The 25,987-nt window shown below is 40.8% G+C and overlaps 1 protein-coding gene across 3 annotated transcripts in view; it reads left to right on the top strand.

Annotated features, from left to right (window-relative positions):
• Nucleotides 1-25,987, top strand: part of chn2 (chimerin 2) — a 92,212-nt gene that overhangs the window by 32,557 nt on the left and 33,668 nt on the right. For 2 of the 3 annotated variants that reach the window (XM_061915854.1, XM_061915853.1), the window contains 5 exons: nucleotides 16,111-16,149; nucleotides 20,425-20,480; nucleotides 22,562-22,593; nucleotides 22,705-22,818; nucleotides 25,400-25,670. In XM_061915854.1, coding sequence (XP_061771838.1) covers nucleotides 16,111-16,149; nucleotides 20,425-20,480; nucleotides 22,562-22,593; nucleotides 22,705-22,818; nucleotides 25,400-25,670 — 512 coding nt within the window. Of the gene's footprint in view, nucleotides 1-8,192; nucleotides 8,372-16,110; nucleotides 16,150-20,424; nucleotides 20,481-22,561; nucleotides 22,594-22,704; nucleotides 22,819-25,399; nucleotides 25,671-25,987 lie in introns of those variants that run through there. The other variant, XM_061915855.1, reaches the window with a different exon arrangement.

Consider the following 25,987-nt stretch of genomic DNA (forward strand, 5'->3'; position numbering starts at 1 on the left):
TTTCCTAACTTGTTCAAGTCAATGATTTGTTTTTTCAGATCTGTGGTTCCTTTGACTTTCTCATTGTCGCGTTTGTAACCGAGTCTAATAACTGCATCACATGAGCCTTATTTAAATGGGCTCAGGGAAGTCAACAGATTTTGTCAATCATGATCACTCACATGAAGTTAAGAGGCCATGCCATGAAGCTAATTTGATTTAATTGTAACTTTTCTACATCACCAAAATTGATAATGTATGTTGCTGTATGTATACTTTTGACCCAGCAGATTTGGTCACATTTTCAGTAGACCTACAATGAATTCACAAAAGAACCAAACTTCAAGAATGTTTTTTGTGACAAACAAGTATGTGCGCCATACTCTCTATCACAAAAAATAAGAGTTGTAGAAATTATTGGAAACTCAAGACAGCCATGACATTATGTTCTTCACAAGTGTATGTACATTTTTGACCACAACTGTGTATGCTGTCAAACAATCAATTTTTTAAATTCGATGAATCCTATCATATTCAATCACAGGTTATGACTCATTTGCATATTGTTAATTAATTTGACCTTGACCCCAATATTTGGACACAAATGCAATTTTATTGTCAGAATGTCATCTAGGAACAACCCACGTGTCATACTCTTCTGGCTGTTTTGGACTTGGGTTATTTATTCCCGTGTGTGTGCTTTATAAGGTCCTGTCCAATGCTCTTAATTTGTAGTTTCACTTCCCCTGTCTGCTACTGAGTGCTGACTCCCACACCTGTCCGTGATTGGCAACTTTATATGGCTCCCCTCTCTGTCTGTGTCAGATCATTCTCTACGTTCCCATGAACTAAATTGGTCAGATTTTTCAAATAGCTTTTTGTATTTTCACACCTACTTTTAAAGTCCAGGAGTCCATGTACACTCTCTAATTTAAATATTATTATACCTGCTTCATTCCGTTTCATCTCATTCGTATTTCGTTCATGAGTCCGAATGAATACATTTCCATAGCTACCTTCTCAAATAAAACTTTATTTTTTTCTACCATCGATAGACATCAAACTGTTCTGTTCTTTTAATTCTTTAGGCAAATAAAGAGTATCCTCCTCACGAAAGATGTTGCCTGTGTTTTATTAAATGGCATCTGCTTCCTGGTTGTATCCCGTGCATTGAGACTGGCACATGCGCAATACGAGATCTGGTTTCCAATCGCATAATCCAGGTGTGTTAATCCGACTTTTCAAAAGCCAAACACGGTCGGATTAAGATGTTTCCATGGGCTGTAGTAGGCTTATTTGGAGCCAAACTATTTGGGAAATTAGAGTAATTTAGGGCAGGACACATACTGGTTGTCTCCTGTACATGGTTAGTTTGTTGTTATGTTCTTGTCGTATAAAGAAGTCTCGTGTCATGTGCACTTCCTTGTTGCAGTCGCTTTGTTCTGTTGATTAAATATTCTTTCACTTGCATTCCATGTGGCGTCTGGGTTCACGCCGCAATCACCGCTCTCCCATTGTTACACCGCGCCGCCTTTCTGGTAACCATTTGTGGTTAAGGTAAAAGAGCATGAAAGGTCGAAATAAATTATTTGATTAATTTCCATTTATACAAAATTAATGTGGTATTCTTTTGTGATTAATCACAAGTTAACCTTTTTTATAACATATATACAGTACTCTGAATGTAACGGTTAACGGTATTATTGATAGACCGGTGATTTAAAACGATAAGTAATAAAATTTTAATTAAAATGATTGTTTAACTGTGAATGATAACAGAGATTTAAAAAAAAACATTCATGTTATCTAAATAAGATATGCGTTATGCGCGACCAAGTCAGCTGTGGTATTTGCGTACAAGACAGTCCCATTATAATGTGTTTGTGAGTGAGGGCGGACACGTCAAATCTAAAATATATATATATTTTAAAAGCCAAATCTTTCCAGGGTGGTCCAATTTTATTTGTTGCGCCCCACCACTATAAAGGGATGTATGGGAAATGCTGCTTAGGTGTCGTCTTGGTCTCATGATCTCAACATGTGAACAGCATAATTAAGAAGATGTTTAGCGACCAATTCTAAGTATTGTTCCATTCATGGATGAGCAATAAGCAGTGAAACATTAAAAAGCTAAACATTTAAATGTTTAGAGAAAGTGAAATTAAGTTCACCTGTAAAGGTTATAATGCTTATTTAATTTCACCCAAAACCCAACTAAAACTAACTTTTTAGAAGTATTTGTATAATCAAAACTACTTGGCCTCTCACTCACAGTCAGTTGTGATAGGTTGCAGCTCACCAGGACAAGTAGTATAAGATGAATAGCAATTAAGGAATTGTTCATTTCCCCAAAATCGTTCAAGAAAAAAAATCCAGTATTTAGTTTATTCATGTATGATTGTCATCATTTCACATGACATTTTAAATTGTATTATTAATTTACTTAGTTATGTATTATTTCCTGTCAAACGCTCTTAATTTTGTTTTCCACCCCCTGCGCTTCTCTTGTCTAATAGCTGGCTCTCCTAACCTGTCCCTGATTGACAATCAGGGACGTGCTGCATAGCTTTTCTGTGCACTTCCCTGCTGCACTGTATCTGTTTTGTTCCCCTTAATAAAAGGCGTTTTACTTGCACTTCACCTCCCGTCTCTATATCCTAGGGTCCAGACCAACAACAGCCAACACCACAAAGAATGTAACAATGATTCCACTTTAGATTTTGTTTTGTTGCGTCAAACAGTACGATATTGGTGTTGCTCTCCATGTCTGCCTTCTGTTGTGACGCTGCAGAGGATGAAGCATTCTAAATCTTTAGTTCCAATAAAAACAACCTTGAAAGGCAAATCCTCACACCAATTTCGCTGAAAAAAAAAAGTTTTTTGTTTTTTTTTACAAAAAAAAAGGGTTTTTAAGTAACAATAAATTTCTGTTGTCATCAATGTTGTGTCATGCAGCATATCATTGTTAATGTCATCATTAAGGTCCTCATTAGAATAACTTCAGCAGGGTCTGCAGCGTGGCTATTACGTTACGTTGTATACCCATATTGATTTCATATGGTAGAACACTTAAAACGAGGGGTTTAAAAGGTGATAAAATGCATGTCATGTAGTACTCATTCACCACATATGCTCTTTGTCACTTGGGCTGACATTATTAAATTTTATTGAGTTCCTTTAACTCCAGGGGAGTTCTGTATCTGAGACATTTTTTTGAGGGTGGAAAAAAAAAGCCTCCAGCTATGTCATCTTGCATTCTCCTACATCATCAGGCACTCACTCTGAAAATCCTTTTGATGTTTTGCAGATATTTGCATCATGTGTGCGTGTTGACTTGCATAAATATGAGCCGTGTGTTACCTTGTTGGAGAATCGGAGGATGGTGGGTTAGCAGGACTCCATTAAAAAGAGAGAATTTGGCAAGCAACCAGATAAAAGCAGATTCTTTGAACCAGCCGCAGTGGAGTCAATCTTTTTGACTGCAAGTGAAATGAAATGCCCGGCGAAAAAAGGCACGGTGGTGGAACAATATCCTGATTGATATGTACAGTAGTTGTGTCAGTCTCTCCTTTGGTCTGGAGAAAATGATTCCTTTTGCAATGTTTTCCCCAGAAGTGCAAACTATCTGTGACGGGCTGGGCTAAATTATGTTATTGTCTAATTTGCATAATTAGACACATGTGCACAATTTCTATAGTGGGAGAGACAAAGTGAGCAAAACTCATGAAAAGTCTGTTTAGAAATACAATTTTCTTATGTCGCTTATTTCTGTGGTTGGTGGGCAACAACCTGCTGCTCGTTGAGAGGAGCAATGCATGCTTTCATGTTAGGTGTCTCTATAAATCTCCAAAAAAAACAGAAAAAGTTTTTTTTTTTGTTTTTTTAAAAAGGACAATTTAGAATTATTTAAATATTTGCTAAATATGTAGACAAAGTTGATAGTTTTGCAGCACCTCTAGGTATTCCTATACTCTGGCAGATCAGGTGCACGTGAGCGAAGCAGAGTTATGATGCCATCTACTGTATGACATTGTAATGGTAAATGGTAAATGGGTTGTACTTGTATAGCACTTTTCTACCTTTTTAAGGAACTCAAAGCGCTTTGACACTATTTCCACATTCACCCATTCACACAAACGCATTCACACACTTATTGCGGGATCTGCCATGCAAGGCGCTAACCAGGACCCATCAGGAGCAAGGGTGAAGTGTCTTGCTCAAGGACACAACGGACGTGACTAGGATGGTAGAAGGTGGGGATTGAACCAGTAACCCTCAGATTGCTGGCACGGCCACTCTCCTAACTTCGCCACGCCGTCCCCATTGTAATGCGATTATTAACGAGGGCAAACGGATAGCAAAATCTATTTGTGGCTGTTCAAACGTATAATAAATAGATGCATGTCAAACACAGATTAAGTGATGCATATGTTTTTTTCGACCTTATTTTCCCTCTTTTGATTCAGTAATAAAAATAATAGTAGATATAATGTCATAAGCTTGCATGACAGTTTGGAATCTAGTATTTGTTTCCTGAGTTTCTGTATTATTGATTTACTGTCCAGCGCGCTTATTTTTGTTCTCCATTTTCTGTTTGCCTCTGCCACTTGTCTGAGCACTGGCTCCCTCACCTGTCCATGATTGGGAATCAGAACATACCTGTCTCTGGTTGCCAATCAGGATGCTTCTCATTGGGCTGGATCATTTGTGCTTTGGCTGCAGCTGCATGTCTTTGTTTTTTTGTGTTACCTGTGTTTTCTGTGATAAAAATGGCGTTTTCATTCACTTGCCTGCCATATCTGCCTCCCAGACTTACACCATATTTAATATTGGTCCCCTTTTTTTCAAAGGGGAGGGTTGTTGCAGATATTTTAGCTCTACCAGCGCTGAAGTGAGAGAATCGAGCAATCTCTAAAATGGTCACCAGTCACTCACGCTTTTGTCCACCATAGTTGCAGCGCTTTGACGAGTATCAAAACTGAAAGTTAACTTGGCGGTTGTAGAAAGCACACTCATTTTCCTTCACACTCCCTCACGTTATTACTTGGAATGGAATTGAATGGAATTGATTTATTTAGAATTGGGACAATGCACAAAAACCTAATCTTGTAAAACGAGAGGAGATGCCTTCAGCCATTTCAAGCAACATTTGCTAATGTCCACCTGTAGTCTCTGAGCAGTCATATGATCTGAAATATTTTTTTTAAATAGAGCAAACTAACAAGGGCAGGGAACCTGAGCGCCAAATCATGAAATATACAATACAAATAAATGAACATCACATACTCTCTGTTCTTTACATCACACATTCAAACACAAGCACTCAAATAGACAACGGTCTACAAGCCTTTCTTCTTCCCTATGCTCGCCCTCATCTAATAACCACAGTAATACACAGATTAATAACTAGACACGTTTACATACACACTCACATATAACTTAACAATGAGTGCAAGCTTTTTTTTTACTAAGTAATCAGCTCTTTGTTATGCACAAAGGAATTTGTACATAAGATAAATTCTGTGGGAAAGATTCATGACACTATTAAAATAGAGAAAATAATGTGCCTGAGAGTGCATGGATTACGAAACAAGGGGAGCTCATTGTTTCTAGCAGAACGAAAACCAATTCTAAGACGTTCTACATTCTGCTTAAAGGTTTAAATATTCCCGGTAATCATCTCCAGGCATATACTGCATGTCATACATCAGCATTTAAGAAGAACTTTTGTAACCTGTTTTGAAAAGGTTTTGTAGTTTTTATACCAAATAATAAACAGTATTGTGAGAATCGGTTTGATTTGAGAATCGATTCTGAATCAAATCGTCACCCCAACAATTGGAATCAAATCGAATCGTGAATGGTTGTAAGAGTCCCATCCCTATTATTGTAGTATTTCAGCCTAACTACTGCAGCTCTGAGCAGAAGAAAAAAAGCCTCTAAAAAGCAATGCACTGGAGAAAAACTTGGTGCATTGATAAATGATAAACCTTAATATGATGCGTGAGTCACTTTTAACATTTAGCTTTAACTCTGTAACATCATCAAACAAGTGCTTACTGGTTGGCACTGTGTTAAGCCCCTCAAGCACTCGGGTGTGTTTCATTTGTAAGAGGTGTGGAGCGCCAAGGAATGCAATGCCTTTAGACTGATATGATCGATGACACACGTTGTGAACTGTAATATTACTCTAACTGCTCTATTGTTTTGTCAACAGGGGAATGCTAAACCATAATAAGGGGCAAACATTTCTGTACATTGCTGCCTATTAAATGCAAAATTTCTGCTTATCCCACAGCCTGAGAGTAACTACTAGCATATTACTGGTTTAATAGTTGATAAGGTTTGACAAACAGTAGAGGAATGTGGCCCTAAATCAGGGCTATCCAAACTTTTTTCTCCAAAAGCCACGTACTAAACTAAAAACAATCAAAGGATGCGGGGCCATTTGTAAAATGCTGTAACATTTCGTAAACAGGCAAAACAAACCCATTGAGATATTTTATGTGTTTAAAAAAACTGTCGGCAGCATGTCACCTTTGTGTCAAAATAAATGATTCATGTTTAATGGGCTTTTTGCTGCTGATTCCTATCATCCATCAGCGTGATTGGCCGATTCAATACCAGTACTGATCACATGCATTAATAGTACATTTTTCAGCTTTTGTATAGTGACTGCTATTTACAGTCCAGCTATATCAAAACTAGTTCCTTGTTTTTGTTTATTACACAATTGTTTGAGCAAAACAAAGTCAGCAGTACACAAACACTAAACAAAAGTACAAATGACTATTTAGTATTCATTTAAATATGTTGGTTTTGGCCCTTGAAGCCAAGGTAATTATTCCCTGAGTTTGCAAAAATTAAAAAAAACAATAAAGATATCCTGCGATGAGGTGGTGACTTGTCCAGGGTGTAGTCCGCCTTCCCCACACGACCCCGAAGGAAATAAGCAGTAGAAAATGGATGGATGGAACAAAAATATCGATCTAATGACTCTAGCACAGATCATACAAACCGCGTTCCTATATGAGTTGGGAAATTGTGTTAGATGTAAATATAAACAAAATACAATGATTCGCAAATCATTTTCAACCCATATTCAGTTGAATATGCTACAAAGACAATATATTTGATGTTCAAACTGATAAACATTTATTTTTTTTGCAAATAATCATTAACTTTAGAATTTGATGCCAGCAACACGTGACAAAGAATTTGGGAAAGGTGGCAATAAATACTAACACTGCTCATCAAACACTTATATGGAACATCCCACAGGTGTGCAGGCTAATTGGGAACAGGTGGGTGGCATGATTTGGTATGAAAACAGCTTCCCTATTAGGTGTAGACGTCCATGGACCCCAAGGATGCAGAGACGTAGATGGTAACAAACAAAGTTCGTCTTTATTTGGACGTAAGGTTGCCAAATCTATCCTTATAACACAAGGCGATGGTGGAGCACAAAACACACAATAAATGAACTGAAATAGTTGCTACCAAAAAACTAACCAAAAGCGCTGGACACAGCCAGGAAAATACTACATGGAAAGAGTAAACCAAAAGTGCTAAGTATAAACATAAAACGCTAGACAAGGCTAGGGGAAAAAAACACTTCTAGAAAGAAGTAACAATCAACAAACTAAAAGAGCTAGACAAGGCTAGAAAAACAATCAAACCTGGCGAGGAGCACGAGTCAAACAAACGTTTGCAAGTGAGCCGAAGGAGCGTACGCATGCGAGCAATACGGTTGTGAGACACAAAGTTCCGGCGCTCGCATGGCGTCAGCACCCAGGCTAAATAGACCCCACTAATCAATTTCAGGTGTTTGCTCCTGCTTTGCACCAGCTGCGCTCCATACTGTGGATGAGAGACAGAATAAATATGGTGTGCCAAAGAGTACAGAAAATAAGCAACTGACAAACAACTCACCACAGTACCCCCACTCCCCCCCCCCCCCCCCCCAAACCCCCCCCACCCCCCTCAACGGACGCCACCTGGCGGCCTACCTGGCTTGTCTGGGCATCAAATGTAAAAATCCTTAATTAAGTCTTTATCGAGTATAAGCGATCTAGAGACCCATGACCGTTCCTCTGGACCGTACCCCTGCCAGTCTACCAGATATTGAAAATCCTTACCCCTTCTTTTAACATCCAGGATGGTGTTGACCGTGAATGCTGGGTGACCGTCAACCAGCCTGGGTGGAGGAGGTGGTACCTCAGGAGGACTGAGCGGGCTGGAAGAAACAGGCTTGATGCGTGACACGTGGAAAACTGGGTGGCACTTCAGAGACTTAGGGAGGCGGAGCTTGACTGCCACCCGTTGATGATCTTGATGATGGGGAACGGTCCAATGAATCTGGGGGCCAGTTTCCTGGAATCGGTGACCATGGGTAGGTCCCGGGACGACAGCCAGACCTCCTGTCCCAACTGGTAGTGTGGCGCTGGTGTGCGATGACGGTTTGCTACCAGTTGGTTCCTAGCAGATGTCTTCTTAAGCGCCGCCCGGATGTTGCGCCACGCCTGGTGAGCTCGACGCAGGTGTGCCGCTACGGATGGCACGTCGGCCTTGGGCTGGGTAGAGGGAAACAGTGGTGGTTGGAACCCGAAGGCGACGTGAAAAGGAAATAAGCCAGTAGCGGAACTAATGAGGGAATTGTGAGCATATTCAATCCAGGGAAGGTTTTCGGACCAAGTAGAGGGTTGCTGATGACACGTGCACCGGATGGCCGCCTCAAGGTCTTGGTTGGTCCGTTCAGTTTGCCCATTGCTCTGTGGGTGGTAGCCGGATGATAGGCTAGCAGAGGCCCCCAGCGACTTGCAGAATGCTTTCCAGACGGCCGAGGAAAACTGTGGTCCACGGTCCGATACCACATCAGAGGGGATGCCGTGCAGTCGGAAAACGTGGAGGACCAGTAGTTGGGCTGTTTCGAGGGCTGAAGGTAGCTTGGGGAGGGCCACAAAATGAGCCATTTTAGAGAATCGGTCCACAATTGTCAGGATGGTGTCGTTACCCTCAGAGGAAGGCAGTCCCGTCACAAAATCCACAGCAATATGTGACCACGGGCGGGATGGAATGGGTAACAGGAGTAACAGTCCAGCTGGTGCCTGGTGGGATGCCTTGTTCCGGGCGCAGATCCGACAAGCTGCCACAAAGACCTTCGCGTCCGTCATCATGGACGGCCACCCAAAACACTGGGAAAGGACGAAAATGGTGCGACGAGTACCTGGGTGGCAGGCGATCTTTGATCCATGTGCCCAATCCAGAACTCTGGAGCTAAGCCGAGGAACCACGAACAGTCGACCAGGTGGGCAGCCCCGAGGTGAAGCGACCGACTTGAGGGTCTCTAGGACTTGCTGCTCGACGTCCCACTGAACTCCCCCAATGATGTGACCATGGGGAATGATGGGTTCCGGTGAGGGCTTTTCAAAGGATGATGAGTAGATGCGAGACAAGGCATCAGGTTTCCCATTCTGAGAACCAGGTCTGTAGGTGATGACAAAGTTAAAACGGTTAAGGAATAGTGCCCACCTGGCCTGGCGTGGGTTCAGTCTTTGTGCTGTTCTCAGGTAGATCAAGTTCTTGTGGTCCGTGTAAATGATGAATGGATGCTCCGCCCCCTCCAGCCAATGTCTCCATTCCTGAAGCGCCAAGATGACCCCCAGAAGCTCCCTGTTGCCAATGTCGTAATTCCTCTCGGCAGGGGATAGGCGACGGGAGAAAAAGGCACAGGGGTGCAATTTCTGGTCAATGACAGACTTCTGGGAGAGTACGGCCCCTACCCCTGAGTCAGAAGCATCCACCTCGACAAAAAACTGGAGAGAACGGTCAGGGTAGCAGAGAACAGGTGCAGAGGTAAACAATCCCTTAAGCTTCACGAATGCAGAATTGGCCTCGGGTGTCCATTCAAACGGGACTTTAGTAGATGTTAACCTCGTGAGTGGCTCAGCGACGCGACTAAAATTTCTAATGAAGCGTCGATAAAAATTTGAGAAGCCCAAAAATCTCTGAAGGTGCTTCCTAGAAATTGGAGGGGGCCAGTCTACTACGGCGTTAACATTTCTCAGCTTTAACAAACAGTCTGTTCTCGAGCAAACGTTGCAGGACCAACCGCGCCTGCTGTACGGGTTCGTCAAATGTGGCCGAGTAAATTAATATATCGTCTAGGTAGACAAAAAGAAACCGACCTGTCATGTCCCGAAAAATGTCATTAATAAAACCTTGAAAAACACCAGGTCGAAAGGCATAACTAAATACTCGAAGTGTCCAAGAGGAGTGTTGAACGCGGTTTTCCATTCATCCCCCTCTCGGATGCGAACCAGATGATACGCGTTACGTAGATCGAGTTTGGTGAAAAATCTAGCGGGCTGTAGGGGTGAAAAAGCGGAATCTAGGAGTGGAAGAGGATACTTATTTTTTACTGTGATTTGATTAAGGGCCCGGTAATCTATACAAGGCCGTAGGGACTTGTCCTTCTTTTCAACAAAAAAAAATCCCGCGGCCACAGGTGAGGTCGATGGGCGAATAAGACCAGCAGCTAATGAGGTATTAACGTACTCCTCTAGGGTCTTAAGTTCAGTATTAGATACCTTGAATAATCGGGTAGTAGGTAAAGCCGCTCCCGCTAGCAAATCGATGCTACAATCGTAGGGTCGGTGGGGGGGCAGTGTAAGTGCTTTATCCTTACTGAATACTGCTCTCAAGTCGTGGTAGTTCTTGGGCACGTTTGTCAAGTCTATATTCTCACTGACGGCGGTAGGTGGCGGTGTGTGAGGTCCTGCGGCAGAACGGAGGCAATGTGTGTGGCATGTAACACTCCAATTAACAATAGCTGAACGAGACCAGTCTAGGTGCGGATTATGCTTCTGTAACCAGGTTATTCCTAAAACGAAGGACGCGGACTGAGAAGGTACAATATAGAAGATAATCTTTTCACTATGATTTCCAGACAAACGCAGGTTGAGTGGGAGAGTCTGGTGGGTAATGTTGGCTAATAAACGCCCATCTTGAGAATGCACTTTCATGGGAACATGTAGTCTAACAACAGGGATCATGTGGAGTCGCATAAAATCAACATCCAAAAAATTATCATCAGCCCCCGAGTCAATAAGAGCGCAAATGTCAATTTGTTTGTTAGACCAAGAAAGTGTACCTCTCAGTTGCATTCTGCCTGCTGTTAGTGAAGGAGAACGGCGACCTCTGGTGGATGGGTCTTCTGGTTAACGAGTGCGACCTCTTGGCCGTGTGGTGGTGTGAGGTTGTTCCTTGCAGCGGGAGATGTGATGGTCTGCAGAGCCGCAGTAAAGGCAGAGTCTAAGGCGAACGCGACGCTCTCTTTCGGCGGTTGGGAGTCGGCGGGCTCCCAATTGCATGGGTTCATCTCGCTGCCAAGGTGGAGTGGTGTGTTCTGGGATGAATTGCTCTTATTGGTAGATGGCTGGTCTAGCAGGCGCTGATTGGCTGCTGTTTGGAGCTTGTTTACCTCGCCAGGTCCTCCTCTCTTCCAGTAGGCGGAAATATATCTGCACCGCCGTTTCTATGAGGTCGTCAAGACTTGCCGGAGGAGGCATCGAGATTAACATATGACGAATCTCGTAGGTCAATCCCATGTGGAACGCGTCCAACAACGCCGAGGGACCCCAGTCGCAATCGGTAGCCAAGGTACGGAACTCGATTGCGTACTCCGCGACCCGTCGTGAGCCCTGGTGCAGCCGGAAGAGGGACCTAGCTGCTTCTCTGCCTGGGAGTCGTTGTTGGAAAATCTGTTTGAGAGACTTGGAAAAGGTCGTGGAAATGGCGGTGGTCTGACGGTTCCACTCCGCTGTTGCCCAAGTGCCCGCTCGGCCAGACAGGTGAGTAATGACGAAAGCTACTTTAGCCCGTTCAGAGGTGAATGATGAAGCATTAAGCTCAAAATGTAGCTCGCATTGAGTCAAGAAATGTCTTACGTCACCTCCCTCTCCGGAAAATCGTTCTGGACGGGCCAGCCGGGCATTGCTGGTTGTATCGGGCGTAGTAGGCTGAGTGGATGCCAGGTCATGTACGGTGGTCGAAGTGGGTACTACTGCGGCAAGTACCTGGGTCAGGCGCTCCAACATAGCGTCTTGCCGCTCCGACAATCCCTGTAGGCCGCGGCCCAAGTGGTCTAGCTGATCACTCTGCTGGTTGATACGCTGGGCCTGGCCTTGTAGTGCTCTCTTTAGGGATTCGGCCTCTGCGGGTTCCATAGTTATGGCCGGAACTTTTCTGTTAGGTGTAGAAGTGCGTGGACCCCAAGGATGCAGAGACGTAGATGGTAGCAAACAAAGTTCGTCTTTATTTGGACGTAAGGTTGCCAAATCTATCCTTAAATCACAAGGCAATGGTGGACCACAAAACATACCATGAATGAACTGAAATAGTTGCTACCAAAAAACTAACCAAAATCGCTGGACATAGCCAGGAAAATACTATATGGAAAAAGTAAACCAAAAGTGCTAAGTATAAACATAAAACGCTAGACAAGGCTAGGGGGAAAAAACACTTCTAGAAAGAAGTAACAATGAATGAATGGGTTTATTTTGAGCCATGCAAACAAAACAAGAGAATGACATAAAATACAAAAGAAATATATAGATACATTATTTTTACACCTACATTGAAAACATGACATGTGCCTAATCTTTTGTAGATGTCAATATTGGCTCAAAAGGGAGTGGGAAGAAGTAAACTTATTAGGTCCCACCCCTACACATATACAATATATATATATAATATATAATACAATAATATATATAATATAATTCAATTCAGTGGTTGCTGCTATATATTGTCTATATTTAATACATTTAAATTCACACAGACTTACATATATACATATGTACACACACATATACACACACACATATATACAATGTATATATATATATATATATATATACATATATAAATATACATATATATATACATATATATACATATATACACATACACACACAATCACATACATACACACATGCATATACCCAAAATACACACATATCCATCACACACACACACACACACACACACACCTATATAAATACAATATATATAATAGTATATATAATATACACTTTTGTCTAAACATTAACAGTCTATGGTGCCTATGGGAACAAGCTTTCATTTTGACTGTGATATTCAATCAATCAATGTTTACTTATATAGCCCTAAATCACTAGTGTCTCAAAGGGCTGCACAAACCACCACGACATCCTCGGTAGGCCCACGCAAGGAAAACTCACACCCAGTGGGACATCGGTGACAATAATGACCCAGTGGGACGTCGGTGACAATGATGACTATGAGAAATAGTGGACTCATTGGCTGTGGAGCTATTGCCCCTGATCAACAGGACCTGAGGACCACTATTGTTATGTGTCCTATGCTGTGCATTAAAAGAGACGAGGGGAGTCCCCTGCCAGAGGAGTTATCCACGAACATAAGATCCCCCACTCGCCAGCCCTGTACTCCAGATAGTGTACTTATTATGTGTCCTATGCTGTGCATTAAAAGAGACGAGAGGAGCCCCCTGCCAGAGGAGTTATCCACGAACATAAGATCCCCCACTCGCCTGCCCTGTACTCCAGATAGTGTACTTATTATTTGTCCTATGCTGTGCATTAAAAGAGACAAGGGGAGCCCCCTGCCAGAGGAGCTATCCACGAACATAAGATCCCCCACTCGCCTGCCCTGTACTCCAGATAGTGTACCCAAATCCCTTTTCAACAAACTAAAAGAGCTAGACAAGGCTAGAAAAACAATCAAACCTGGCGAGGAGCACGAGTCAAACAAAGGTTTGCAAGTGAGCCGAAGGAGCGTACGCATGCGAGCAATACGGTGGTGAGACACAAAGTTCCGGCGCTCGCATGGCGTCAGCACCCAGGCTAAATACACCCCACTAATCAATTTCAGGTATTTGCTCCTGCTTTGCACCAGCTGCGCTCCATACTGTGGATGAGAGACAGAATAAATATGGTGTGCCAAAGAGTACAGAAAATAAGCAACTGACAAACAACTCAACAAGAAAGGATGGGGCGAGGTACACCCCTTTGTCCACAACTGCGTGAGCAAATAGTCAAACAGTTTAAAAACAATGTTTCTCAAAGTGCAATTGCAAGAAATTTAGGGATTTCAACATCTACGGTCCATAATATCATCAAAAGGTTCAAAGAATCTGGAGAAATCACTTCACGTAAGCGGCATGGCCAGAAACCAACATTGAATAACCGTGACCTTTGATCGCTCAGACGGCACTGTATCAAAAACCGACATCAATCTCTAAAGGATATCACCACATGGGCTCAGGAACACTTCAGAAAACCACTGTCACTAAACACAGTTTGTCGCTACATCCAGAAACGCTGCTGGCTTCTCTGAGCCCGATATCATCTAAGATGGACTGATGCAAAGTGGAAAAGTGTTCTGTGGTCTCACGAGTCCACATTTCAAATTGTTTTTGGAAATATTCAACATTGTGTCATCCGGACCACAGGGTAAGCGAACCATCCAGACTGTTATCGACGCAAAGTTGAAAAGCCAGCATCTGTGATGGTATGGGGGTGCATTAGTGCCCAAGGCATGGGTAACTTACATATCTGTGAAGGCACCAATAATGCTGAAAGGTACATACAGGTTTTGGAACAACATATGCTGCCATCTAAGCGCCGTCTTTTTCATGGACGCCCCTGCTTATTTCAGCAAGACAATGCCAAGCCACATTCAGCACGTGTTACAACAGCGTGGCTTCTTAAAAAAAGACTGCGGGTACTTTCCTGGCCCGCCTGAAGTCCAGACCTGTCTCCTATCGAAAATGTGTGGCGCATTATGAAGCATACAGTACGACAGCAGAGACCCCGGACTGTTGAACGGCTGAATATAACAAAAATGGGAAAAAATTCCACTTTCAAAGCTTCAACAATTAGTTTCCTCAGTTCCCAAACGTTTATTTAGTGTTGTTCAAAGAAAAGGTGATGTAACACAGTGATGAACATGCCCTTTCCCAAGTACTTTGGCACATGTTGCAGCCATGAAATTCTAAGTTATTATTATTTGCAAAAAAAATATAGTTTATGAGTTTGAACATCAAATATCTTGTCTTTGTAGTGCATTTAACTGAATATGGGTTGAAAGGGATTTGCAAATCATTGTATTCCGTTTATATTTACATCTAACACAATTTCCCAACTCATATGGAAACGGGGTTTGTATACTGATACTTCCCTTGGTATCGAAACCACCAATTTATGACTGGATCTGCACTCCTCTTCAGTGTCGTGTACTGACTCTGACGATGCTGACACACCAACACTTGTTGTATTATCCTTTCTATAACTTTTACTAATCTACTTGTTCATTTACTGTTAATATCTGCTCACTTTCCTCTGTAACTTGCGTCCATGTACACTTCTTAAACTTTCCTAAACACCTATTTTTTGGTATTGTTTCAAGCTAGGTTAGCTTAGTTATTAGCATGCCTGTCCTGGCCTTTTCTTGGTGTGTAACATGTTTAGCCCCGTCCACAAGTGTTAAGGATACTTGATAATAATACTAAAAAATGCTTTTTATTTAATGGAGGGGTTTATTATTAATTTAGGGAAGCGGGTCCACACTGTGTATTGAGATACTGTAGCAACTAGCCCCTTTCAGGCTAAAGGGTTAAAAGTAAACACAGTGTCCGCTAGATGGGATCAATGTTTGTGATCGTCAATAAAAGGCATTTATCATCAATGGCAATCATGTACATTTTCCACAGAAATCGACTGCAACTGATCAGTGGCCAATTGCTCGGCCCATCCCTATTATCGATATTCACTGTAAACCTTTTCTCATTACATTACGCCCTTTTGTTATTTTTTTTCAAAATGTTTGCTGTTTCATATAATTCTTAAATTTAATTTTGAAAAACTAGCGCCCAGCTACAAATGCCACACTTTCGACACCCCTGCCCTGTCTTTATCATTCCCTGGGATTAGCAGAATATATTTGTACAAGCCTGCTGATGTTAAACATGGCCAACATATGTGTGTATTGATTGTCCTTGAGGCAGCATTGCTGATTAGAAGTGTGTGCCATGTGCAGCACTGTGACCCACTCCATGTTTTGTTTTCACAGACCCCGAAGATTACCAACCGCCCATATGGAAGTCCTACTGTGAGTATACAGACTGTAAAAAACACAGTCGCATTTTCTTGCCATATGTACACATTTGCAGTCAGTAGGCATGAATTGGTAGACCTGACAGATGTATTACATTATTTTTATAATATTAATATTGATTTCAATAAATTTTCCAAGCATTCTTAAGGTTCTATTTGCAACTTGTGCAGAGTTAAAATATTTAATTAAAAAAATAACAAGACCACCTGCAAACTTATGTTACATTGGTGGTCTAACAGAAAGTGATATATATATATATATATATATATATATATATATATATACATGAGGTGGCGACTTGTCCAGGGTGTACGCACCCTTCCGCCCGATTGCAGCTGAGATAGGCGCCAGCGCCCCCCGCGACCCCAAAAGGAAATAAGCGGTAGAAAATGGATGGATATATATATATATATATATATATATATATATATATATATATATATATATATATATATATATATATGTATGTATACAATATATAGAAATATATAGGTTATAATTTTTCACAATTACTAAAATTGTATAATAATTATTTCAATTATACATTTTAATGATTTAAAGCTTACCATATAGCGCGGGGTCACTATAGTTGCTAGTAAAAGTAGTTAACAAATTGACTCACATGGATAAAACGTGATTCTGAAGGAAATGCTATGTGCAGCCCATCCTCACTTTGACTATACCTCCAGCAGCCCCCAGTTAACTCGAGTTTGAGAGTCCTGCCTTGAAAGCTATACCTGTAAACATTTTCACTTCGGAAATTTCTCGGAATTTTTTTTATTTTATTTAAAAAAAAAAAAAACAGGAAACATTCCCTGGAAAAACGGAAGGATTCACAGGTATGCTGGTGTAATTCCAGCGAAATCCTCCACATCTTCATCATCACGGTCTTCTTGACGTCATATCCACGTCTGTAAAACAGGTCCCCCTGATAATCCTCTTGAGCTTGAGAAAGGGGAGAAAAAATATACAGCAAGGTCGGCTGAGTAGAGAGGTAACATACATGTGTAATTCATCTAATGTGGAAGTGCATAGGGGCGGCATGGCGTAGTGGGTAGAGCGGCCGTTCCAAAAACCTGAGGGTTGCAGGTTCGCTTCCCACCTATGGACATCCAAATCGCTGCCGTTGTGTCCTTGGGCAGGACACTTCACCCTTTACCCCCGGTGCCGCTCACACTGGTGAATGAATGATGAATGAATGATTGGTGGTGGTCGGAGGGGCCGTAGGCGCAAACTGCCAGCCACGCTTCCGTCAGTCTACCCCAGGGCAGCTGTGGCTACTAATGTAGCTTACCACCACCAGGCGTGAATGAATGACGGGTTCCCACTTCACTGTGAGCGCTTTGAGTATCTAACAATAGAAAAGCGCGATATAAATCTAATCCATTATTATTTTTATTATTATTATTTAATCATCTAATAATTTCAATATTAAATTAATGAATAATTAAATCAATAATTGTTGTTATTATTTTATTATTTAATCAATTATTTCACAATAAAAATAATTTTTTATTATTTATTTAATTTGTTCATGAACATTTGTGGCAGCACTTTTATGAATTTAATTCACCCATCAAACTCAGCCATCAGTGGGTGGTTCTTATTACTTTATTGGGTGCCCAGCACTTGCACTTTTATGTGGAACTTTGGTCAGAGAAGTGGAGTACTGTTCTATATCATGGGCTGAAACTGCGGCAAAAACTCTGACAACTTCCTGCTACATACAGGTCTTGCTTTCACAATCCACATACTACCACCGACTCCCAAAAAAGTACTGTATGAATATATCCTCCTTCGACGCCATGTTTTCAAAGAGTTTCAAAGTTTCAGGCTTCAGACCAAAGCAGTCATTGGACAACAATTCTCTTAGCTCCGACCCACTGACTTTGATGGGTAGGTTTGACAGATTAAATAAGATCATAAGGTTAGTTAGTCAGTCCTAAGGTTAATGCAATAATAATAATGAAATAAATAATAAAAAAATAATTGAAGGATTAAATATTTGAATATATTTTTTAATTGATGAATTATTGGCACATTAAATAACACATTTATGTGCTCAATTCCAATTATAATTATTTAAAGATGCATGTATCTATTTAATTTCTTTGACTCTATTCATTACCCGATTAGTGATCAGGATTGATTGCATCTGGGAGTTTCACATTCATAATTAAACTTCCGACCACAACTGTAGCACCAAAGCAATTAAGCCTTAGAGCTCAAATCAGCCTGTCTTAATACTGAGCATTGTAAACATTTGCCTCGCCAACACAACACATGCAAAACACAGTGCTCCATATCTGAGTAAAATAGGTTACTGCTGCCAGGTTGTCTTTGTCAAGTGGCTCAGAACGCCCACTTCAGCATTCGGTATTTTGTGCCATGTGGGAGCAAATGGATCCACTCCTCCATATTTGATGTGACTCAAATCATTTGTGCCGGAGCGACACATGAGTGCAAATGAAATCTGTGACACAATGTGGTGCTTTTCCTTTTCTGCACGGATTAGATGTCTGCTTACAGTATTTCTATAAATGATCTTGTTCTCCTTAATTCTCCATGCACTGTGGTTTCTTTTTTTAAACACTCGTGGTGTCAAAGGAATGGATGATGTCCAGATTTTGCTGCTTGGCTTAAGTCCGATTCTTATTTGCTGCTTTGCAGAATGTGTTGTGACAAAGACTGTGCTCAAGCTCACACAGAGATAACTTTGATGCTCCACTGCTTGTTAGGGCTGAAGGCAGTGTCGCCTTCCATTCTTGTCTAGGTTGTGGCCATGTTGCATGATGATTGAAAAGTGAGACAGGAAGGAAAAAAGATGTCCATCCTTGGAGTGGAATTGTGCTCAAAATATCCAATGATTTAGATATACAACATAAGAGTGGCAGTGACGTGCGGTGAACTAAACACCAGGTGAGGCATACATACTTTTTTTTTCCTTCTTTTTTTTTTTTTTTACTTAAATTTATATGTTCAGCTCTAGTCATTGTTGATTTAGGTTGCACATTAGAGTTACAGGGAAAATAAGGGAGTTATTCGCTTTCATAAAAACGTTATCATAATGGTATTATGATATGATAAATGGGTCCAAAAACTATTTGATAAAGTTAATCTTGGATACAGTATATAATCCTCCATATTGGCAGAACAATTCAATTTTATTCCAAGAAATTAAACAATATTTTTGCATCTGACAAAAAACACCCACAAACGCTCGCTTACTCTAATAAAAATGCCATGTGAGTTATAAATACAGTTAAAAAAAAAAGAAAAGAAAAAAATGCTGGCTTCCGCTTGAGAGTCCTGTGTCTGCTAGCTTGAGCGCCCCACTACCCCCAGTGTGGCGAGTCAGAGTACTGCTGAGGTATTAAACTGCAAGTTGACAATATATCGCCCCTTACCTTGAGGCAGAGAGGTACTTGCTGCCTCAAGACCTTCCTTTTCCACGTGGCAACAAGCATGCGCCCCCTCGCATGCACGCCCAATACACACTGTGTGTAGCCGTGTAGGCACCGTCTGTGTCTGCCTCACTTCTCATCTGCTGCATTGTTTTGATCAGGAAATATGGAATTTCCGCGATTTTGACCATGAATATTATCAAAATATACAGAAACCACACCAAAATCACATAGAAAGCATAAACCAAAAGAGAAATATTAAAACTTGTTTTTTTTTATTACTTCGTTTTGGAACATCTCATGGTTAAGCCACCTGGTGGCAGGTGAGGCACTGCCTCACGTGCCTCCCCTGACAGCACGTCTCTGAAGAGTGGTACTCTGTCACTTTGCAACTGTAAATCAAAGTAATGGAAGAAGGGTCATCACTTTTCAGCCACCTTTGCTTTTTTTATTTTGGTATTACAATAGAATATATGTTGTAATAGTACATATCCTCCTGAGAAAAAGCGTCCTCTGCAGTATACTTTTCTTTCTGGTATGTGTACAATATACAGGGGGAAAAAATAGCCCTGCAATGCAAAACATACATAACAGCTGGCATTTAGGTTAGAAACTTAAATGTTTAGTGGAGTCTAGACGGGTTATTTTGTGTGACTTTTTTTACCACTCTGTATTTTACCCCTTCCCAATGTCCGGGCCACACTCACTGCTATGCAGCGGCTTCTAATTTACTTTTCTTCCTTTTAAATGTAAATTGACGGCTTTATTTTTCGGCCTCAATCTACTATTTTTAGGTAATTACAACTTGCACTGAACTGCACACGCGCAGGCCCCTCTCTAACATCCTTATATGTTTCTTCGACAGTATACCAACTGCAGCAGGAAGCCCCGAGACCAAGACGGATTGTATGTCCTCAAGAGGTGAGTAGCGTGTCAAAAGACCCCTGTTGCTCTCACCCTGCCTTTAAATGTCAAACAGCAGGAAATGTCAGCCCCTTTTGTAGAGGCAAACATGGATGAAAGACAGAGGAGTAACCCTTTGTTGTCATTTTATTCTGTGTGATTATATCTGAAGGCCCAATAAATGATGAAGATGCTCGCATCTATAGTGTCAGTACTAGCTGTATGCTGTGGGAGAAAGAAAGTAAGCCTTTAGATTCGCTCTATCTCTAATTTGGACTTATGTATATATGTTTAAAATGTTGTACTATATTTTTCTCTAATGTGTATGTGCCATTTCATGAGGTCGCTGTTGAATTTCTCACGTCGCGTTCCGCGTTACAGCAGCTAGAAGAGGAAGTTTAGCAAGGAGATTGATACGTCAGGAGACAGAATAATATCTTCACAGTTTGACAACATTGTGAATCATAGATATGAATGGGAAAACATGCATTAGCACCTTGGTGTTGGCCTGAAAGAGAAAAGGGTGGACTTCGGCTATGTTCTTAAGATGAAAAAAAATACATATTTTTTTTATATAATTTATAAATGTGGCGTAAAGGTAAGCTCATAGTCAAAAATCATGCCCGGATTTTATGGATCGTGTTGGTTTAAAAATGTTGGTAAAAGTTTGTCTTTCTGGCCTTCAGGACCCATAACAAAGACCTGTGCTGGTCTACATAGCTGTAGGAAATTCACTGGCATCCATGTGTAAAATGCAGTTAAAAACTAATCTATTAAAGGAAAGAATATTTGGGAACCTCACAATTCTATTCCAGTTCTTGCGAGTGATTATTATTTTATTAAAAAAGGAGATTATCTTATTCATCTCATAATGTGAACCATAAATTTGTCTCATTTATTAGTTATTCATTTATTTATTTATGTATTTATTCATTCATTGTTGTGTTATAGAGTGAGTAGTAACAAATGCGTTAGTAATTGCTAAGGTGAGAAATGGGGTAGGATTAAATAAGATCTGCTTCTTCCTACTCCTTTTCGGACACGCTATAATGAAAAACTGTAATTATGTGATGTATCATATTGTAACTGTATGCATGTTCAGAATAAACGCCATAACCATTCTTGGGGTGACAATTAGATTCAGAATCGATTCTGGATTCAACACAATTCTTTTAATATATAATTTGGTTTAAAAATTATAATAAAACCTTATCAAAACAGGTTAGAGGTTACAAATGCTCCTCTTGGCTGCTGACGTACGACTTATACACACAGTGTTGGCCTAAAAAAAGTTATCTTTAAACATTTATTTTTAAAATGTCACTGACATTAATCACAGATTGTTAAACAATCTAATTGAAAAAAAATAGCAACCTCAACTCCAACCCAATCCCAGCTTTACGATACTTTGGGGAGAAGTTTACACAACAATTGAAAGGACATACACATTCAATCCGTAAATAAAATACTTCAAAAAGGAAAAACTAAAATTAATAAAAACAGCATTATCAAAATGAATATTAATATTAATAATGGTTTTTAATGTTTTTAATCTAAAAATAAATTATTCAAATAAAATGTTTAATCGTTTCTCCAAAAATATGAATTGATTTAGAATTGAGTAAATAAAAATCCAGATTTGGATCTGAATTGATTGTTTTGAGCACCTTGAGTATCTATTGGTCCTGTGTCATCATCTCCTAATGACGTCCCCATGAGGCAGCATGTAAACATGAAAATGGATGGGATATAAAATTGACCCCTGATGATGATACCCATTAGCATGTTACAACTTGAAGGGGGGGTGGGGGGGCGGGGTGTCTCTATGCTGGTTATAAAAAAATGTTTATCTTCTGGCCAATCACAACAAAGGTTGCACGATTGCGGAAGAGAGTGCAGAATGTCAGCAAAGACGAGAAGAATGCAGATTTACCTAATATACAACTTGAGTTATGGAGTATTTTATTAAAATGAAAAACTAAAGTGCCACACTGGGATCCAATATACATTTTAAATAACTTGAAGTGAACAGGATATGACTCCTTTATTAAACTTCTATATCAGAAAACTCTAGAAAACATGGTGTTTCTGTTTCACAGATGGAGACCAGGCCCAAATACTACGGCAGAGAGTGAGTATAACCCTCATTATTGTGCTAAAAATAACAAACATCATTGTCTGGTGGAAAATATGAGTTCTTTTCTCTTTTTTTCAAATTCCCCAACGTTATAATTTCTTCCAGATTTCATGGCGTGATCTCTCGAGAACATGCAGATGAGCTTCTGACGTCAGCTGAGGGTTCCTACCTGATCAGGGAGAGCCAAAGGCAGCCTGGGACTCATACATTGGCCTTAAGGTAACCGCATTGTTAAAAAAACAAGGTTGGAAACACTCCTATTGATCATCAAGGACACTTGGTCGAGTTTTCTCCCAAGTAAACCCAACAACCTTTCTTTTAGACCTGATTCCCACATCACTTTTTACATAATTTTATGGATTCTCTGAGGAACAGATTTTAACTATTATGAATTGCTCTGAAAACGGTGGTGGTGAGGCCCTTTCTGAAGAAGAGCAGTTTTAATAACTACCGACCTGTTTCCAACTTACAGTTTTTAAGTAAAATTTTACAAAAACTGTTTTTTAACCAAGTCAACCATTTTTAAAAAGAAATAACATTTTAGAAAGACATCAGTCTGGTTTTAGGAAACACCACAGTACCGGGACAACACTTTTAAAGATTTTAAATGACATTTGTGAGAATAAAAATAATAAAAAGCTGACAGTGTCGGTTTTGCTGGATCCAAGCGCTGCTTTAGATACAGTAGACCATCACATTTTATTGAATAGACCAAGACAGCTGGTGGGCCTCTCTGGTACTTTTTTTTTAACTGGTTCTGCTCTTATCTCACAGACAGATGTTTTATTTAAGTATGGATCCAAGTTTATTGGAACCCATGGGATAAGACCTGGGGTTCCTCGAGGCTCAATTTTAGGTCCAATTATTTTTTAGGAGACACGGCATCAGTTTCCACAGTTACGCTGATGATACGCAGCTGTAAATTTCCGTGTCTGATGATGACATAGGATCAATAGATATCCTTTTTAACTGCATTTTAGTAGGGGTGTAACGGATTTGTGGATACCGCGGTATTTCAGTTTCAAAGTCTTCACAATCATACCGTGACTCCTGACAGTATTATACAAAAAATTTATCGTTGGCCAATAAACCATGTCCCCCAGAAGCCTCTGCGAAGTGCGGAGCGCAAAGGTGGGGAAGTAGAAACGCCGTTAACGGAAAGTGAAGTGTGTTTGTAGTCGTTCAGAGGAATTTTTTTTTTTACATTTCCTGTAAATTTAATCAAAATCTATTCCTAACTATTTGCATTACATTGATAACAAACAGACAAACACACCCTGGTATAAATCTCTCTGGCGGAGGGATGGAAAGTCGAATTGCGCCACTTTTCGTTTCGAGAGTTTCCAAGGTGACACAGAGCCAGCGGTGTCACAGCGCATTGCATGGAGGTAAAAACTGCAAAAAACAGGGAATGTAAGGAAACTGAAAAACTACTGGATACATCCTCAATCCATCCACTCTTGTTTCCACCGCTTGTTTCTCTGGATGTTGCGTGGGGGGCTGGAGCCTGTCTGCCGAGCTGCATTTTTTTCCCACACTTTAACATGTTGAAGTCTTTTTTTTTTTTTTTTGACATATATCACAATAATATCGTACCTTGGCTTTAATACAGAGATAATATTGTACCGTGAGCTTACATCCCTACATTTTAGACATTAAGTCATAGATGGCAGTGAATTTCTTACTGCTCAACCAGGACAAACAGATCCTGAAAGCCAGAGGGAGAATCTATCCATTCATCCATTTTCTACCGCTTATTCCCTTTGGGGTCGCGGGGACGCTGGTGCCGATCTCAGGTGCAATCGGGCGGAAGGCGGGGTACACCCTGGACAAGTCGCCACCTCATCGCAGGGCTAACACAGATAGACAGACAACATTCACACTCACATTCGTACACTAGGGCCAATTTAGTGTCGCCAATCAACCTATCCCCAGGTGCGTGTCTTTGGAAGTGGGAGCAAGCCGGAGTACCCGGAGGGAACCCACGCATTCACGGGGAGAACATGCAAACTCCACACAGAAAGATCTTGAGCCTGGGATTGAACCCTGACTACTCAGGACCTTCATATTGTGAAGCAGACGCACTAACCCCTCTTCCACCGTGAAGCCCCAGAGGGAGAATCTTTTCCCAAAATTACAAGGTTTTCAACCAACACAATCTATGAAAAAAATCTGGGCCTGATTTTTAATTCCGAGTTGACTTTTATCACACATATTAATATTACAAAAATAAGTTTTTATTACCAGGGCCCAACTTTTACACTACCGAAGATCCCGAGGCCATCTCAAATAATAACACTGAATAACAATCTTACTCTTGTTTTTAATTGTGTTCAATAATTATATCTACCTAATTACAGTTTAACAAGATAAACCTTGTCAAAAGATATTATTTTTCATACTGCTTTTTAGATGGTGTTAATTTTAGTTATTCTCCAGTGTGGACACCTCAAAGGTTATGTTTTCCTCAAATCCTCAGTGCTATGCCATGTTTTTTTGTTTTTTTGTTATTGTCAACAGTGCTGTGTGTGTGTGTGTGTGTGTGTGTGTGTGTGTGTGTGTGTGTGTGTGTGTGTGTGTGTGTGTGTGTGTGTGTGTGTGTGTGTGTGTGTGTGTGTGTGTGTGTGTGTGTCTGTGTGTGTCTGTGTCTGTGTGTGTGTGTGCGCGCGTGCGTACTGCACTTTGTATTTGCCACATTCCTGTGTATGAGTAGTGCGATATAAATAAATTTTGATTGGATTTGATCTCAGCCGATTTGTCTCTACTGTGCACTAACCTCCTCGTCTGTGTTTTGGACCAGGTTTGGGCCTCAGATGCTCAACTACAGGTTGTTCTATGATGGCAAGCATTTTGTCGCTGAGAAGAGGTTCGAGTCGGTGCATGATCTCGTCACAGACGCCCTTATCACTCTCTACATCGAGAGCAAGGCGGCAGAGTACATTGCCAGAATGACTGCCAACCCGATCTACGAGCACCTGGGATACACTTCATTGCTGAAGGACAAAACCGTGCACAGGCTGAGCCGCGGGCGCACCGAATCTCGCAGGGTCACCTTTGTGAGGGATGGACAGGTGAGGTGTTGTATGTCATCTTTTTTTCTGCTTTTTCTGCATTTTAAAGAATCATATTAACTTCTGGCATAGTCCAGAGCAGTGGTCCTGTCTAAGGGCCAGATTTTGTTTCTCAGCAGACACTACAATGGTTGGTTTCATTAAAAATAAAAAAAAATTCATTATGTTAAGCTCATGACGCAGTATATTGAATGATGCGGACACGTTTGTTACTGGATACTTTCCAATACGCTTCTGCCTCGGACAGCCATGTAATATGCAACTATAATTATTTGATCCTCGTTTATAATGATAAATGTCATGTTTTGGACTTCAAT

Source organism: Nerophis ophidion, linkage group LG11 (assembly GCF_033978795.1).
Source record: "Nerophis ophidion isolate RoL-2023_Sa linkage group LG11, RoL_Noph_v1.0, whole genome shotgun sequence".
NCBI lineage: Eukaryota > Metazoa > Chordata > Actinopteri > Syngnathiformes > Syngnathidae > Nerophis > Nerophis ophidion.